The sequence below is a fragment of the Dama dama genome, chromosome X (genome assembly GCF_033118175.1).
Source record: "Dama dama isolate Ldn47 chromosome X, ASM3311817v1, whole genome shotgun sequence".
NCBI classification, from domain to species: Eukaryota; Metazoa; Chordata; class Mammalia; order Artiodactyla; family Cervidae; genus Dama; species Dama dama.
This window is the reverse complement of record NC_083714.1, coordinates 97,835,139-97,854,129: the sequence shown is the minus strand read 5'-3', so window position 1 is coordinate 97,854,129 and position 18,991 is coordinate 97,835,139. Positions and strand designations below refer to the sequence as shown.

At 38.8% G+C, this 18,991-nt stretch overlaps 1 protein-coding gene across 1 annotated transcript in view; it reads right to left on the bottom strand.

Annotated features, from left to right (window-relative positions):
- The window catches only part of DGKK (diacylglycerol kinase kappa), a 161,339-nt gene that overhangs the window by 48,508 nt on the left and 93,840 nt on the right, over window positions 1-18,991 (bottom strand). Inside the window, exon 10 of the mRNA XM_061137620.1 lies at window positions 2,194-2,296. Coding sequence (XP_060993603.1) covers window positions 2,194-2,296 — 103 coding nt within the window. The remainder of the gene's footprint in view (window positions 1-2,193; window positions 2,297-18,991) is intronic.

Below are 18,991 nucleotides of genomic sequence, written 5' to 3'. Positions count from 1 at the left end.
TCTACATTGTTCATCACTGAGCCTTACATACACTTGGTATTCAGTAAATGTATTAATTAATTCATGCAACAAATCCTGACTGTGCATATGCCATGTATCCAGGTTTAAGTGCTAGTGGTACAAGAGCTCCCAGTCTGGAGTAGGAGACATTCATGTGATGAACTATAATGTAGTGTGGTAAGTGCTCTGAGCTATGTGTTCTGGGTTCACAGCAAAGAAAGTGATTTATTTGTCAAGAGAAGTGGGGAGGGGAAATTACAGAAACCTTTAAACAGGAGATAAGAATTAACTTTGTTCTCACCCTCTAGGATGAGAGAAGAAATTTACCAAGTAGACTGGGTAGGAAAAGGGGGAAATTAGAAGACATTCTCAGAAATTAAGAGTTTGTTGACTGAATAAATAATGAATGAATAGATGAGTGCTACTCAACAATGGCACATGTTTCCTCAGATGCCTCCACTCTGGGATGCTGGAGAAGGGATTCCCTAGCTTTGCCAGAGGGGTTGGCCCAAATAATTTTTAATGATTTTGTCATCTCCAAGATGGGTGGGACTTCCCAACAGGAGACCTATCCATCCATTAAGGAGCATATCTGCCTAGACCAAGAAGCCAGAAAAAGTCAAGAAGATACGGAGGTTGTAAAAGATACTCCTAAGAAACCAAGTAATACATGCTAGAATGACGGGTTCTCAAGAGTGACATTCAGTTGGATCAAGACTGCAGATGACAAGGATGAAAGGCTAATTCGTGGGGCATTAATATAAGCCACTACACAAAACGAATGGCTTAGCATAGGTGCTTCTAAGCAATAATATGACATTGGTGAAAAGCAAAAGGAAGCAGCAATGCTATTAGTTGACCATCTATAACAGGAATAAGAAATTATATAGGATGGGAAAAAGCAAACTAAAAAACTCTAACTTCCACCAGGCCAGGAAACACAGAACCTGTTGGGCCAACTACAAAGAAGAGGTGGCAGCCCCTTAACACTTATTTGGGAGTGATTTATTAGATGCTGAAGTAGCTATCCTTCAGTCTCCTGAAAGACATCTTCCCCAGGTCCCTATAGTGGTGAGCAGTCTCAGGACTTCAGATTCAGGACTTCATTGACTTTCACTAGGAGCCTGAGTACACTTGGCTGACTAGTTTGCTACTTTTCCTGTTCTATCAACTCTATCTTTCCCGTAGTCCCTTTTTTCTCCTAGCGAATCAAGTATCTATTATGTACCAAGGCATCAGTCTCATGACCTCTCTAGTCACCTATCTTGTAGGTAAATCTATGTGGATAAATATTTGAATAGATCTGAGATTATTATATGCATGCATCCCTGAGTGAGGGATATGTGCCTGAGCATGTCATCATGGGGACATATAAAGGTATGCTTGCCTGCAGAAAACTGTGTGAGTGGCTCATTCCATGTACCAATGTCTGTCTGTATTTGTGTTGGGGTTAGGAAAGAAACTGGAAAAGACTAGAGCAGCTCACATACATGTATGTGCACATATGCTATGTCTAGTTCTAAAACTGTTGTAATGATTACAGGAATCCTTCCCCCTTCTGTTCTCTAAGGAAACTATATACTCTTCTTTCTTTTCCTTTCTCTGCTCCCAGCTAATGTTGGGTTTTCCTTGGCAATGAAGTAGGCAGCAAACAAACAAAATTATTTCATGGATTATCTAGTGTCTGGAAATCATGAAAAAGCTGAAATGATTTCTGATCATTTGGAAACAATTGTGACAGAGGCTACAAAGAACATCCCCACATACAGATACATCAACATTCACCATCCCAAAGGTCTAAAGAAAATCACGAGCTGTCTCTACACATAGGGGCTTCCCTGGTGGCTCAGCAGTAAAGAATCTGCCTGCAATGCACAAGACACAGGAGATGCAGGTCTGATTCCTGGGTCAGGAAGATCCTCTGGAGGAGGAAATGGCAACCCACTCCAGTATTTGTGCTGGGAAAATCCCATGAACAGAGATTAGCCCAGTGGCCTATGGTCCAGGGGGTCGCAAAGAGTAGGACACACTGAGCAACTGAGCACACAGGCATGCTCTACACATTTGCACACTCGTACTTTCAGAAATGCTTGACTGGTTGACCAGAATAATTTAATTGCAGTCATTTCCCCCAGGCATTGAACCTTCCCTCCCTCCCCAGTGTATTTCTGAGATTAACGTTTAGCTACTCACCATCACCTTTGGGGTCGCTCAGGGCAGTGGGAGGAATGACTGATGATCGATGACTTCCAAACCAGCATTCCTTGGAAAACCGTCTCCTGCAGTCGTCGTGCACCTGGAACGACAGGAGAAGAAAGAAAAAAAAAAAATACATGAGTGGGGTGAGAAAAGGATAACATAGAGCATCATTTTGTCTCAATTCCAAAATTTAAGTGCTCAGTACTCAAAACTCCCTTTTTGAGATTTGGTGCCATACACATACTCCTGACTCAATGTCTTTTTCCATTTTGAGCCTGCATCATCCCTGAATGTGGTTTCTGAACCCTGTTCCTTTCAAAGATGTCTTTCGGAAGATACTATTATAGGCACTGAGTAGATGCCAGTCCTAGGGCACATTTTAGTGGCCTACAGAATGGGGAGTTTGCTTGCAGTATAAGAGTGCTAATCCTGATAAAATGTTATTATACTTCAAACCTTACAACAGTGATGTGTGTTAGGGAAGACATTATTAAATTTGTTTTAGAAATAAGAAAACCAAAGCTCAGAGAGGAAAAGGATTTTGCTCAAGGTCAAACAACTGGAAGGTAAAAAACCTAAGGCTCGGCTAACTTCCCCACTAATGGCATACTTCCCAGATTTCTGATATCTTCAAGCATCACTTCCCGAAAAATTACACAGTTACTAGATGACATGAACCTGGCCTAATTAGGCAAAAGTAATTTTAAAAGGTCCAGAGGACAACCAGAGTTGTCTTATTTTTTAATGACAATATAATTGAAATAAACATTACATTAATTTCAGGTATACAACATAATGACCTGATATCTGTATACATTGTGAAATTGTCACCAGAGTAAGTCTAGTTAAATCAATCATTATGCATAGTTACATTTTTTTCCTTGTGATGAAAACTTAAGATTTACTTTCCTTTAAAATTTTTATTTTATACCGGAATATGACTGATTAACAATGTTGTGTTAGTTTTAGGTGTACAGTGAAGTGATTCAGTTATACATGTACATGCCTATATTCTTTTTTCATGTTCTTTTCTCATTTAGCTTATTATAGAATATTGATGAGAGTTCCCTGTGCTGTTCAGTATGTCACTGATGGTTACTAGATTTATTTTCTTAAGGAACCCTAACATATTACTAAAGGAATCCATCAAAACACAAGAAACCAAGAGGAGAACTACAGAGGAAACCAACAGAGAACTACAAAAACAACCAGAAAACAGTGAACAAAATAGCAGTAAGTAAATACCTATCAATAATCACTGGGAAGACCCAGAGGAATCGGGTGGAGAGGGAGGTGGGAGGGGGGATTGGGATGGGGAATACGTGTAACTCTATGGCTGATTCATATCAATGTATGACAAAACCCACTGAAATGTTGTGAAGTAATTAGCCTCCAACTAATAAAAAATTAAAAAAAAATCCTATTCCCCCCCCAAAAAAAATAATCACTTTAAATTTAAATGGATGAATTCTCCGATCAGAAGAAATAGAGGGCTGAATGGATACCAAAACAGGGCACATATATGTTGCCGACAAGAAACTCACTTCAGATCTAAAGACACACACAGACTGAAAGTGCAAATGGATATTAAAGAAAGCCATAGTAGCAATACTTATATCCAACAAAACAGACTTTAATACAAAGACTGTAACAAAACAAGGAAGGGCATTAAATTATGATAAAGGGGTCAATCCAACAAGAATATATACCATTTGTAAACATTTATGCACTCAACAGAGGAGCACCTAAATATGTAAAGCAAATATTAACAGAAATAACTGAAGAAAGAGACAGAAATACAAGAATTTTAGAGGACTTTAATATCCCAGTTACATCAATGGATACATCAGCCAACAGGTAGTCAATAAGGAAACACTGGCCTTAACAAATTAGATTACCTTAACACATGAGATGAGATTACCTTAATAGATATACATAGAACATTCCATAAAAAAGCAGCAGAATACATATTCTTTTCAAGTGTACACAGAACATTCTCCAGATACATCACATGCTAAGCCATAAAACAAAGTCACATTAAATATAAGAAGATTCAAATCATGGTAAACATCTTTTCTGAAAACAACACTATGAAACTAGAAATCAACTACATGAAAAAAAAAACTGGAAGGAACACAAACATAAGGACACTAAACAACATGCTGCTAAATAACCAGTAGGTCAATAAAAAAAATCAAAATATACCTTGAGACAAATGAAAATGGAAACAACTCTAAAATCTATGTTGTTGTATTCAGTGTTAAGTCGTGTCCAAATCTTTGCAACCCCAAGGTCTGTATCACGCCAGGCTCCCCTGTCCTCCACTGTCTCCTGGAGTTTGCTCAAATTCATGTTCATTGAGTTGGTGATGCTATCTAACCATCTCATCCTCTGTTACCCTCTTCTCCTCCTGCCTTCAATCTTTCCCAGCACCAGGGTCTTTCCCAGTGAGTCGGCTTTTCACATCAGGTGGCTGAATTATTGAAGCTTCAGCTTCAGCATCAGTCTTTCTAATGAATATTCAGGGTTGATTTCCTTTAGGAAGGAAACAGCAACCCACTTCAGTATTCTTGCCTGGGAAATCCCATGGACAGAGGAGCATGGCAGGCTATAGTCCATGGGACTACAAAGAGTCGGACACAACTGAGTGGCTAACACACTGACTGGTTTGATATCCTTGCAGTCCAAGGGACTCTCAAGAGTCTTCTCCAGCACCAGTTTGAAAGCATCAATTCTTTGGCACTCAGCTTTCTTTATGGTTCAACTCTCACATCCATACATGACTACTGGAACAACTATAGATTTGACTATATGGTCCTTTGTCAGCAAAGTGATGTCTCTGCTTGTTAATACACTGTCCAGGTTTGTCATAACTTTCCTTCCAAGGAGCAAGCCTTGTTTTAATCTCATGACTGCATTCACCATCTGCAGTGATTTTGGAGCCCAAGAAAATAAAATCTGTCACTGCTTCCAATTTTCCCCCTTCTATTAATAGTTGCCATTGATTGATAAGACCAGATGCCATGATCTTAGTTTTTTAGTGCTGAGTTTCAAGCCAGCTTTTTCACTCTCCCTTTTCAGCCTGATCAAGAGACTCTTTAATTCCTCTTAACTTTCTACCATTAGAGTGGTACCATCTGCATATCTGAGGTTTTTGATATTTCTCCTGGCAATCTTGATTCCAGCTTGTGATTCATCCAACCCAGCATTTTGCATGATATATTCTGCATACAAGTTAAATAAGCAGGGTGACAATATACAGCCTTGTCATACTCCTTTCCCAATTTTGAACCTGTCAGTTGTTCCAAGTCTGGTTCTAACTGGTTTTTTCTTTTTTTTTTGATCTGCATACAGATTTCTCAGGAGGCAGGTAAGGTGGTCTGGTATTCCCATCTGTTTAAGAATTTTCCACAGTTTGTTGTGATCCACATAGTCAAAGGCTTTAGAGTAGTCAATGAATCAGAAGTAGATGTTTTCCTGGAACTCCTTTGCTTTCTCCATGTTCCAATGAATATTAGCAATTTGATCTCTGATTCCTCTGTCTCTTCAAAACCCTGCTTGTACATTTACAATTTCTTGGTTCACGTACTGCTGAAGCCTAGTTTGAACGATTTTGAGCATAATCTTGCTGGCATGTGAAATGAGCACAGTGTAGGGTAGTTTGAGCATTCTTTTGCATGTCCAAAAATATATGGGTCACAGCAAAAGCAGCCCTAGGAGGGAACTTTATAATGATACAGGTGTACTCCAAGAAACAAAAATCTCAAATAAATAATCTAAATATCCATTTAAAGGAACTATAAAAAGAAGAATAATCATAGCCCAAACTTAGGAGAAAGAAGAAAATAATAGATCATAGAGGAAATAAATGAAATAGAGTCTAAAAAATACAAAAGATCAATGAAAGTAAGAGTTGGTTCTTTAAAAAGACAAGAAAAATCAAGAAACTTATATTTAGTTAGGCTGATCAAGAAAAAAAAGGAGCACCCAAAAAAAGAGAATCAGAAATTAAAAAGGAAAAATTACAACTTTACACAACAGAAATACAAAGGATTATAAGAGAATACTATGAATAATTATATGCCAACAAATTAAACAACCTAGAATAAATAGAAAAACATCTAGATCATATAATTGCCCAATACCCAGAATCATGAAGAAACAGAAAATCTGAATAGACTCAACTCATTACTAGTAATGAAATTGAATCAGTAATCAAAAAACTCCCCCATAGAAAAATCAAGGTCCAGACGGCTTCATGATGAATTCTACCAAATATTTTAAGAAGAGTTAATATCTATCACTTTTTAAAGAAATGACAAAGGAATACTTCCAAACTCATTCTATAGGGCCACCATTATCCTGATACCAAACCAGACAAAAACACTACAAGAAAGAAAATTACAGGCCAATATCTTTGATAAATATAGATGCAAAAATCCTCAACCTAGCCATAGCAATGGGGTACAAAAAAAAGCATCAAAATAAGAAAAGCAAAAGTAAAAGTCACTATTTTCAGGTGACAGAACACTATGTAGAGAAGACACCAAAGACTGCACCAAAAATGTAGTAAAGCTAATGAATTAAGAAATTTGCAGATACAAAATTAATATACAGGAACCTGTTGCATTTCTATACACTAATGATGAACTATCAGAAAGAGAAATGAAGAAAAGAATCCAATTTATAATTGCATCAAAAATAATAAAATACCTAGGAATAAATTTAACCAAGGAAGTAAAAAGACCCGTAACCTCAAAACAATAAGACAATGATTAAAGAAACTGAGGATGACACACCAAAATATGGACAAATATACCACAGGCATGAACTGGATGACTCAATATTGTTAAAATGTCCATACTCCCTAAAGTAATCAATGGATTAAATGCAATCCCTATCAAAATATCAATGGCATATTTCACAGAAAAAAAAAAAAAACAGTTCTTAAAACACAAGAGACTCCTAATAGCCAAAGCAATCTTGACAGAACAAAACTAGAGCTGTTACACTTCCATACTACAAAGCTATAGAATTCACAGCAGTATGGAACTGGCACAAAAACAAGGCACACAGATCAAGGGAACAAAGCAGAGAGTCCAGAAATAAATCCACACTCATATGATCAGCTAACCTATGACAAAAGAGACAATAAGAATATAAATGGAAAAAAGACAGCCTCTTCAATAAAACTGGACAGCTGTATTGAAAAGAATGAAACTGGACCACTTTCTTACAAATATATGAAAATAAAATAAAGTGGATTAGAGGCTTAAATGTAAGACTTGAAACCATAAAACTAGAAGAAAACATAAGCAGTGAGCTCTTTGAGATATTTTTTTGTATATGTATCCTCAGGGAAGGCAACAAAAGCAAAAACAAACAAATGGAACTATATGAAACAAAGACTTTTGCACAGGGAAGGGAAACACCAACCAAATGAAAAGACAGCCTCCTGACTGGGCGAAGATATTTGCAAATGATATACCCAGAAAAAGGTTGATATGGAAAATATATCAGGAACACATACAGCTCAATAAAAAAAAAAAAAAAACCTGGTTAATAAATGGGCAGAGGACCTGAACAGACATTTGCCGATGCAGACATACAGATAGCCACAGGCACATGGAAAGATGCTCAACATCCTTAATCATCAGGGAAATGCAAATCAAGATGACAATAAGATATCACCTCACAAGTTTCTGATGACTGTTATCAAAAAGACAAGAAACAACAACTGATGGTGAGGATGTGGAGAAAAGGTTCACTTGTGCAATGTTGGTGGGAGTGTAAATTGATTCAGCCACTATGTACAACATTATGGGGATTCCTCAGAACTAAAAATAGAACTACCATGCAATCCATCAATTCCACTTCTAGGTATTTATCCAAAGAAATAAAAACACTAACTCAAAAAGATATACATACCCCTATGTTTACTGAATACTATTTAAAATAACAAAGATATGGAACCATTATAAGTGTCCATCCATAGGTGAATGGATAAAGAACATGTGATAAATACATATACATATATATATATATACACACACATACACACACATATATAATGTATACATATACAGGAGGGACAGTAGTGAGAAGATACCTCTTGTCCAAGGTAAGGAGCAGCGGCTGCACTTTGCTGGAGAAGCAATGAAGAGATACCCCACATCCAAGGTAAGAGAAACCCAAGACGGTAGGTGTTGCAAGAGGGCATCAGAGGGCAGACACACTAAAACCATAATCACAGAAAACTAGCCAATCTGATCACAGGACCACAGTCTTGTCTAACTCAGTGAAACTAAGCCATGCCGTGTGGGGCCATCCAAGACAGATGGGTCATGGTGGAGTGGTCTGACAGAATGTGGTCCACTGGAGAAGGGAATGGCAAACCACTTAAGAATTCTTACCTTGAGAACCACATGAACAGTAGGAAAAGGCAAATTGATAGGATACTGAAAGAGGAACTCCCCAGCTTGGTAAGTGCCCAATATGCTAATGGAGATCAGTGGAGAAATACCTCCAGAAAGAATGAAAGGATGGAGCCAAAGCAAAAACAATACCCAGTTGTGGATGGGGCTGGTGGTAGAAGCAAGGTCCAATGCTGTAAAGAGCAATATTGCATAGGAACATGGAATGTTAGGTCTATGAATCAAGGCAAATTGGAAGTGGTCAAACAGGAGATGGCAAGAGTGAATGTCGACATTCTAGGAATCAGTGAACTAAAATGGACTGGAATGGGTGGATTTAACTCAGATGACCATTATATCTACTACTGTGGGCAGGAATCCCTTAGAAGAAATGGACTAGCCATCATGGTCAACAAAAGAGTCCAAAATGCAGTACTTGGATGCAATCCCAAAAATGACAAAATGATCTCTGTTCGTTTCCAAGGCAAACCATTCAATATCACGGTAATCCAAGTCTATGCCCCAACCAGTAATGCTGAAGAAGCTGAAGTTGAAAGGTTCTATGAAGGTCTATAAGACCTTTTAGAACTAACACCCAAAAAAGATGTCCTTCTCATTATAGGGGACTGGAATGCAAATATAGGAAGTCAAGAAACACCTGGAGTAACAGGCAAATTTGGCCTTGGAGTATGGAATGAAGCAGGGCAAAGGCTAATAGAGTTTTGCCAAGAGAATGCACTGGTCATAGCAAACACTCTCTTCCAACAAGACAAGAGAAGACTCTACACATGGACATCACCAGATGTCCGAAATCAGACACCGAAATCAGTTTGATTATATTCTTTGCAGCCAAAGATGGAGAAGCTCTAGACAGTCAGCAAAACAAGACCGGGAGCTGACTGTGGCTCAGATCATGAACTCCTTATTGCCAAATTCAGACTTAAACTGAAGAAAGTAGGGAAAACCACTAGACCATTCAGGTATGACCTAAATCAAATCCCATATGATTATACAGTGGAAGTGAGAAATAGATTTAAGGACTAGATCTGATAGACAGAGAGCCTGATGAACTATGGATGGAGGTTCGTGATATTGTATAGGAGACAGGGATCAAGACCATCCCCATGGAAAAGAAATGCAAAAAGACAAAATGGTTGTCTGAGGAGGCCTTACAAATAGCTGTGAAAAGAAGAGAAGTGAAAAGCAAAGGAGAAAAGGAAAGATATTCCCATTTGAATGCAGAGTTCCAAAGAATAGCCAGGAGAGATAAGAAAGCCTTCCTCAGTGATCAATGCAAAGAAATAGTGGAAAACAACAGAATGAGGAAGACTAGAGATCTCTTCAAGAAAATTAGAGATAGCAAGGGAACATGTCATGCAAAGATGGGCTCAATAAAGGACAGAAATGGTATGGACCTAACAGAAGCAGAAGATATTAAGAAGAGGTGGCAAGAATACACAGAAGAACTGTACAAAAAATATATTCATGACCCAGATAATCACAATGGTGTGATCACTCACCTAGAGCCAGACATCCTGGAATGTGAAGTCAGGTGTGCCTTAGAAAGCATCACTACGAACAAAGCTAGTGGATGTGATGGAATTCCAGTTGAGCTATTTCAAATCCTGAAAGATGATGCTATGGAAGTGCTGCACTCAATATGCCAGCAAATTTGGAAAACTCAGCAGTGGCCACAGGACTGGAAAAGGTCAGTTTTCATTCCAATCCCAAAGAAAGGCAATGCCAAAGAATGCTGAAACTGCTGCACAATTGCACTCATCTCACACACCAGTAAAATAATGCTCAAAATTCTCCAAGCCTCTATTTCTGTTTTGCATATAGGGTTATCGTTACCATCTTTCTAAATTCCATATATATGTGTTAGTATACTGTATTGGTCTTTATCTTTCTGGCTTACTTCACTCTGTATAATGGGCTCCAGTTTCATCCATCTTATTAGAACTGATTCAAATAGGAATCGGGTGGAGAGGGAGGTGAGAGGGGGGATCAGGATGGGGAATACTTGTAAATCCATGGCTGATTCATGTCAATGTATGACAAAAACCACTACAATATTGTAATTAGCCTCCAACTAATAAAAATAAATGGAAAAAAATTCTCCAAGCCAAGCTTCAGCAATACTTGAACCGTGAACTTCCAAATGTTCAAGCTGGTTTTAGAAAAGGCAGAGGAACCAGAGATCAAATTGCCAACATCCGCTGGATCATCGAAAAAGCAAGAGAGTTCCAGAAAAACATCTATTTCTGCTTTATTGACTATGCCAAAGCCTTTGACTGTGTGGATCACAATAAACTGTGGAAAATTCTTCAACAGATGGGAATACCAGACTACCTGACCTGCCTCTTGAGAAACCTGCATGCAGGTCAGGAAGCAACAGTTAGAATTGGACATGGAACAACAGACTGGTTCCAAATAGGAAAAGGAGTATGTCAAGGCTATATATTGTCACCCTGCTTATTTAACTTGTATGCAGAGTACATCATTAGAAACGCTGGGCTGGGAAAAGCACAAGCTGGAATCAAGATTGCCAGGAGAAATATCAATAACCTCAGATATGCAGATGACACCACCCTTATGGCAGAAAGTGAAGAGTAATTAAAGAGCCTCTTGATGAAGGTGAAAGAGGAGAGTGAAAAAGTTGGCTTAAAGCTCAACATTCAGAAAACTAAGATCATGGCATCTGGTCCCATCACTTCATGGGAAATAGATGGGGAAATAGTGGAAAGAGTGTCAGACTTTATTTTTTTGGGCTCCAAAATCACTGCAGATGGTGATTGCAGCCATGAAATTAAAAGATGCTTACTCCTTGGAAGGAAAGTTATGACCAAACTAGATAACATATTAAAAAGCAGAGACATTACTTTGCCAACAAAGGTCCGTCTGGTCAAGGCTGTGGTTTTTCCAGTGGTCATGTATGGATGTGAGAGTTGGACTGTAAGGAAAGTTGAGCCACCAAAAAATTGATGCTTTTGAACTATGGTGTTGGAGAAGACTCTTGAGAGCCCCTTGGACTGCAAGGAGATCCAACCAGTCCATCCTGAAGGAGATGAGTCCTGGGTGTTCATTGGAAGGACTGATCCTGAAGCAGAAACTCCAATTCTTTGGCCACCTCATGCGAAGAGTTGACTCATTGGAAAAGACCCTGAATATGGGAGGGATTGTGGGCAGGAGGAGAAGGGGACAACAGAGGATGAGATGGCTGGATGGCATCACCAACTCGATGGACATGAGTTTGAGTAAACTCTGGGAGTTGGTGATGGACAGGGAGGACTGGCATGCTGCGATTCATGGGGTTGCAGAGTCAGACATGAACAAGCAACTGAACTGACTAACTGACTGCTCCTTGGAAGGAAACCTATGAGAAACCCAGACAACATATTGAGAAACAGACATCAGTTTGCTGACAAATCTATGGTTGTTCCAGTAGTCATGTATGGATGTAAGAGTTGGACCATAAAGAAGGATGAGCACTGAAGAATTGATGCTTTTGAATTGGGGTGCTGCAGAAGACTCTTGAGCGATCAAACCAAGTCAATCCTAAAGTAAATCAACCCTGAATATACATTGGAAGGACTGATGCTTAAGTTGAAGCTCCAATACTTTGGCTACCTGATGCAAAGAGCTGACTCATTGGAAAAGGCTCTGATGCTGGGAAAGATTAAGGCCAAAAGGAAAAGTGGGTGGCAAAGGATGAGATGAAATGGTTAGATAGTGTCACTTACCTAATGGATATGAAATTTAGCAAACTCTGGGAGATGGTGGAAGACAGAGTAGCCTGGTGTTCTGTAGTGCAGGGGGTCACAAAGAGTTGAACACAATTTAGAGACTAAACAACCACAACATCAATTTATATATATATATATATATATATAATTATTAGATATACATACAAAGATCCTGATGCTGGGAAAGATAGAAGCAGGAGGAGAAGGGAATGATAGAGGATGAGATGCTTGGATGGCATCACCAACTCAATGGACCTGAGTTTGAGGAAGCTCACGGAAATGGTGAAGGACAGGGAAGCCTGGCATGATTCAGTCCATGGGGTCACAAACAGTTGGACATGACTGAGTGACTGAACAACAACCATACATACAAAAAAGAGAAAAGAATCTAAACATAACACTAAAGAAAGTGAAAGTAAAGTTGCTCAGTCGTGTCTGACTCTTTTGCTACCCTGTGGATTACCAGGCTTCTCTGTCCATGGGATTTTCCAGGCAAGAGTACCGGGGCGGGGTGGGGGGGGTTGCCATTTCCTTCTCTGGGGATCTTCCAGATCCAGGGATCGAACTCAGGTCTCCTGCATGCAGGCAGACACTTTACCCTCTGAGCCACCAAACATAACACTAAAGGTAGCCTTTATATCACAAAGGAAGAGAGGAAAAGAAGGAAGGAACAAAAAGAAATACAAAAATAATGAACAAAGTAGCAATAAGCACATACTATCAGTAGTCATTTTAAATATAAATGAACTAAATGTTCCAAACAGAGTATGTAGAGCTGAAGGGATTAATAAAAGAAATATATATGCACCTACAAGAAATTCACTGCAGATCTAAAGATACATGCAGATTGAAAGTGAGAGGATGGAAAAGAGTATTCAATGCAAATGCAAATGGAAATTAAATAAAAGCCAAGATAGTAATAGTTATATTACAGAATAGAGTTTAAAACAAAGACTGTAACAAAGACAAAGGAAGATGTTACATAATGATATAGGGATCAAACCAAGAAGAACATATAACAATTGAAAACATATATATACCCAACACAAGAGCAAATAACTATATGAAGCAAACATTGGCAGACATAAAGGGAGAAATTTACAGTAACACAATAATAGGTTTTTAACAACCCACATATCAATAAACTGATCATCAATATAGAAAACCAATAAGGAAATATTGCCCTTAATACACAAGACAAACTGTTCTTTATATATATATTCCACTCAAAAGCAGCAGAAAATAAATTATTTTTGACTATACATGGAAAATTATCCAGAATAGATCACATGTTAGGCTGAAGAAAACATCTCAATAAATTTTAAGAAAATTGAAATAATATCAAACAACTCTTCTGACCACAATGCTATGAGACTATAAATAAAAAGCAAGGGAAAAAAAAACTGGAGGAGGGCAATCCCAAGATGGCAGAGGAATAGGATGGGAAACCACTTTCTCCCCCACAAATTCATCAAAAGATCATTTGAATGTTGAGCAACTTCCACAAAACAACTTCTGAACACTGGTGGAGGACACCAGGCACCCAGAAAGGCAGCCCAATCTCTTCAATAGGAGATAGGACAAAATATAAAAGACAAAAACAGAGACAAGATTTAGGGATGGAGACCCTTCCTGGGGAGGGAGTCATGAAGGAGGAGAAGTTTCCATACAGTAGGAAACCCTCTCACAGGCTTGTCTGTGGGGAGTTTTGGAATCTCAGAAGGCAACATAACTGGGAGGGGAAAAAAAAATCCACAGAATATGCGCCTAACCACAACTGCCAGCAGAGAAGTGGCCCAGATGCTCATGTCCTCCAGCAGCAAGTGGGCGTTGGGCAGGGGGACGTGGGCTGCGTCATTGGTCCTTAGGGTAAGGGCTGGGCCTGAATGCCCTGAGGACAATCTGAAGGAGCTAATGTGAGATAACAACACAAATCCTCGGAACACCAGAGACAAAAAAAGAAAAAAAAAAAAGACTTTTCCTGAAAAAGGCTCTAAAGCCTCACAGTGACCCCTGGCACGATCACAGAACAAAGGATTGACCGGATATCAAAGGAGAGCAAGCTGGCTGCCACATAGGGCCCTCCCTCCCCGGAGGCAGAGAGGCAGGCCTGCGATAGCCAGAGCCAGAAGGCAAGGGGCTGCTGCAATCTCGGCCCCAGAGACCGCACCTTCCACCAAACTCTGAGCAGGTTCCCAGTTGCTAACCACATCTTCCTGGGATCCTGGAAGGTTGACATCTGTCAGGAGTGTCACAGCCTGAGATCAGCTCCCTTGAGGAGACACACGAAACACCTGGGGCTGTGCTCTAGCGGCGCACCTGGGAAACCGAGTGACCAGGACCAGGGAGGTTAATAAGATGCACAGCCCACCTGGGACAGCACGCTCATCAAGCACCCAGGTGCCTGAGCTGCTCGGACCTGGGAAGGGTACAAAACACACAGCCCATCTGGGTCTGTGCCCCTGCGGAGAATCTGAGTGGCTTATGCCTGGGAATTGCATGAACTGCAGGGCCCACTTGGGACAATGCCCCTGCAGAGCACCCTGGAGCCTGAGCAGTGTAGACCTGGGAAATACACACTGCCTTGGGCTGTGGCAAACCTAGTGTGGTCCATCCACTGCAAGCACTCCCCCCACATACCAGTGGTATTTGTTTGCAGTGTCCCTCCCTCCCCACGACACAACTGAACAAATGAGCCTAAATAAGTGGCCACCATTTGCCCCCTTGTGTCAGGGTGGAAATTAGATACTGAAGAGACTTGCAAACAGAGAAAGCCAAAATAAACAAAGAAGGGGGAACCACTCTGGAAGTGACAGGTGCAACAGATTAAAACCCTGCATTTAATACTGGAGACTGTGCATTTGAAGGGCACCTATAGACCTTTAGAACAAGTACAAGTCAGAACAAGGGACCATTTGATACTGAACTGACCCCACGGTGCCCACAACAGCCAAAGAGAAATTCCTAGATATATTTTTACTATTAACACTTTTTAATTTTTTTAAAAAATTACTTTTTTATTACTCCTTTAACTTTCATTTTTATAGCCTACTATTACTTTTCAAAAAAAAACCCTATTTTTTTAAAAACAAGTTCCATATATATTTAAAAAAATTTTTGTGATTGATTATGTTTTGTATTTTTTACATTGTATTTTTGAGAGTCTAACCTCTATTCTAGGTTTTTAATCTTTGCTTTTTGATATTTGTTATCACTTTTGTACCTCTAAGAATCTAATCTTTGGTATCCATTTTCACTTAGGAATTTGATTACTGGGTTGATTGCTCTCTCCCCTTTTGACTCTCCCTTTTCTCCTCCTGGTCACCTCTATCTCCTTCCTCCCTCTTCTCTTCTCTGCATAACTCTGTGAATCTCTCTGGGTGTTCCAGGCTATGGAAAGTACTTAGGGATTTGATTACTGGCTAGATTGCTCTCTCCCCTTTTGACTCCCCCTTTTCTCCTCCTGGTCACTTCTATCTCCCTCCTCCCTCTTCTCTTCTCTGCATAACTCTGTGAATCTCTCTGGGTGTTCCAGGCTATGGAGAGTACTTAGGGATTTGATTACTGGCTAGATTGCTCTCTCCCCTTTTGACTCTCCCTTTTCTCCTCCTGGTCACCTCTATCTCCTTCCTCCCTCTTCTCTTCTCTGCATAACTCTGTGAATCTCTCTGGGTGTTCCAGGCTATGGAGAGTACTTAGGGATTCGATTACTGGCTAGATTGCTCTCTCCCCTTTTGACTCCCCCTTTTCTCCTCCTGGTCACTTCTATCTCCCTCCTCCCTCTTCTCTTCTGTATATAACTCTGTGAATCTCTCTGGGTGCTCCTGGCTGTGGAGAATCATTTCACCAATAACCTAGGGGTTTTATCTTCTATGCTGTATGGATGGAAAAGTATTGAGGCTACTGTAAGAGAAGGACCAAAACCCAGAGGCAGGAGGCTTAACTCCAAAACTGTGAAACATCAGAGAACTCCTGACTCTAGGAAACATTAATAGACAAGACCTCACCCAAAAGTGTCTACACCTACACTGAAACCAAGCTCCACCCAAGAGCCAAAAAGTTCCAGTGCAAGACACACCATAATAATTCTCCAGCAAATCATGAACACAACCCTGAACATTAAAAAATGGGCTGCCCAAAGCCATGCCAAACCCATAGAAACACTAAAACTCACTATTGGACACTTCATTGCACTCCAGAGAGAAGAGATCCAGCTCTACCCACCAGAAGACAGACACAAGCTCCCCCAACCAGAAAACCTTGACAAGCCATTAGTCTAACCCCACCCATAGGGAGCAGACTCCACAATTAAGAGGAACCATGAACTTCCAGCCTGCAAAAAGGGCACCCCAAACAGCAATCTAAACAAAATGCAAAAGCAGAGAAATATTCAGCAGGTGAAAGAACATGATAAAAATCCATCAAAGCAAATAAAAGAGGAGGAGACAGGGAGTCTACCTGAAAAAGAATTCAGAATAGTGATAGTAAAGATGATCCAAAATATTGAAAACAAAACAGAGTTACAGATAAATAGACTAGAGACAAGGATTGAGAAGATGCAAGAAATGTTTAAGAAGGACCTAGAAGAAATAAAGAAGAAATCAATCAATAGTCAATAATGCAACAACACTCTGGAGGGAACCAACAGTAGAATACCTGAGGCAGAAGAGAGGATAAGTGAGGTGAAAGATAGAATGGTGGGAAAATCTCATATAAACAATCTATAATTTTATACCTAAAGGAACTAGAGAAAGAAGAACAAATATAACCCAAAGTTAACAGAAGGAAGTAAATGATAAAAGATTTCTTTTCTAAGAAATAAATGAAATAGAGACTAAAAAATGGAAAAGATCAATGACACTAAGAGCTAGTTCTTTAAAACACAAAATTGATAAACCTTTAGTCAGAATCATAAAAAAGAAGAGATAGGATCGAAGTAAATAAAATCAGAAATGAAAAAGGAGAATTTACAACTGATACCACAGATATACAAAGGATCATAAGAGATTTCTATGAAAAAGTATATGATAATAAAAAGGACAATGTAGAAGAAATAGACAAATTTCTAGAAATGTACAATCTCCCAAGACTGAACCAAGAAGAATTAGAAACTATTATTAGACCAATTACTAGTAATGAAACCAAACCAGTAATAAAACACCACTCTCAAGAAACAAAAGTCCAGGACCAGATGGCTTCACAGGTGAATTTTACCAAACATTTAGATGAGTTAACACCTATATTCTCAAAGTATTCAAAAAATTGAAGAGGGAACACTTCCAAATTCATTCTATGAGGCCACTGTTACCTAAACCAGACAAAATACTACAAAAAAGAAAGTCAAAGGCTAACATTTTTGATGAATATAGATGCAAAAATCCTCAACAAAATATTAGCAAAACAAATGTTACAATACATAAAAAGGATCATACATGATGATAAAGCTGGACTCATTCTAGAGCCACAAGGGTGGTTCAACATACACAAATCAATCAATGTGATACAGCACATTAACAAAAAGAAAGAAAAAAGCACTTGATAATCTCAATAAATGCATAAAAAACATCTGACAAAATTCAAAATAAAAATTCTCATCAAAGTGGATATAATAAAGATGTGTTTGTTTACAACAAACTCATGGAAAACATAATACTCAGTGGAGAAAAGCTGAAAACCCTCCTGCCAAATTGAGGAATAAGACAAAGATGCCAACTCTCACTGCTTCTGTTTTACATATTATTAGAAGTCTTGGATATAGCTATGAGGCAAGCAAAAGAAACAAAAATTGTCCAAATTGGAATGGAAGGAATAAAACTGTCATTATCTGCAGATGACATGCTACTCTATATACAGAATACTAAAGTTTATATGTAAAACTACTAGAACTAATAAATGATTTCAGAAAGGGACTAGGATACAAGTTTAATACCCAGAAATCTTTTGTATTTCTATACACTAATAATGAAATATCAGGAAAAGAAAGTTTAAAAAATCTCATTTGAAGTAGCATTTAAAAAACTCTAGGAATAGAGGTAACCAAGGAGGTGAAAGACTCATAGTATGAAAACTATAAAATTTTGATATAAGTGATTAAATATTACTCAAAGAAACGGAAAGATAATCACTTGCTCTTGGAATGGAAGAACTAATATTGCTAAAATGGCCATACTACCCAAAGCAATATACAGATTTAATGCAATCCCTATCAAAATACCCATAACATTTTTCACAGAACTAGAACAGATTATCCTAAAATTTATAGGAAACCACAAAAGACCCAGAATTGCCAGAAAAAAAGTCTTGACAAAGAAGTAGAAAGCTGGAAGAATCACACTCCCTAACTTCAGACCTTCAGACTTTGTAGTAATACAAAGCAACAGTAATAAAAACATTATAGTATTGGCACTAAAACAGACACATGGATCAATGGAATAAGATAGAGAGCCCAGAAATAAACCCACACACATATGGCCCATAACAAAGGAGGCAAGATTATACAATAGAGAAAAGAGAGTCTCTTCAGTAAGTGGTGCTGGGAAAACTGGACATCTAGATTAAAAAAAAATAGGTGGTTTCCCTTAAACCACATACAAAAATAAACTCAAAATGGTTAAAGACCTAAATGTTAAGACA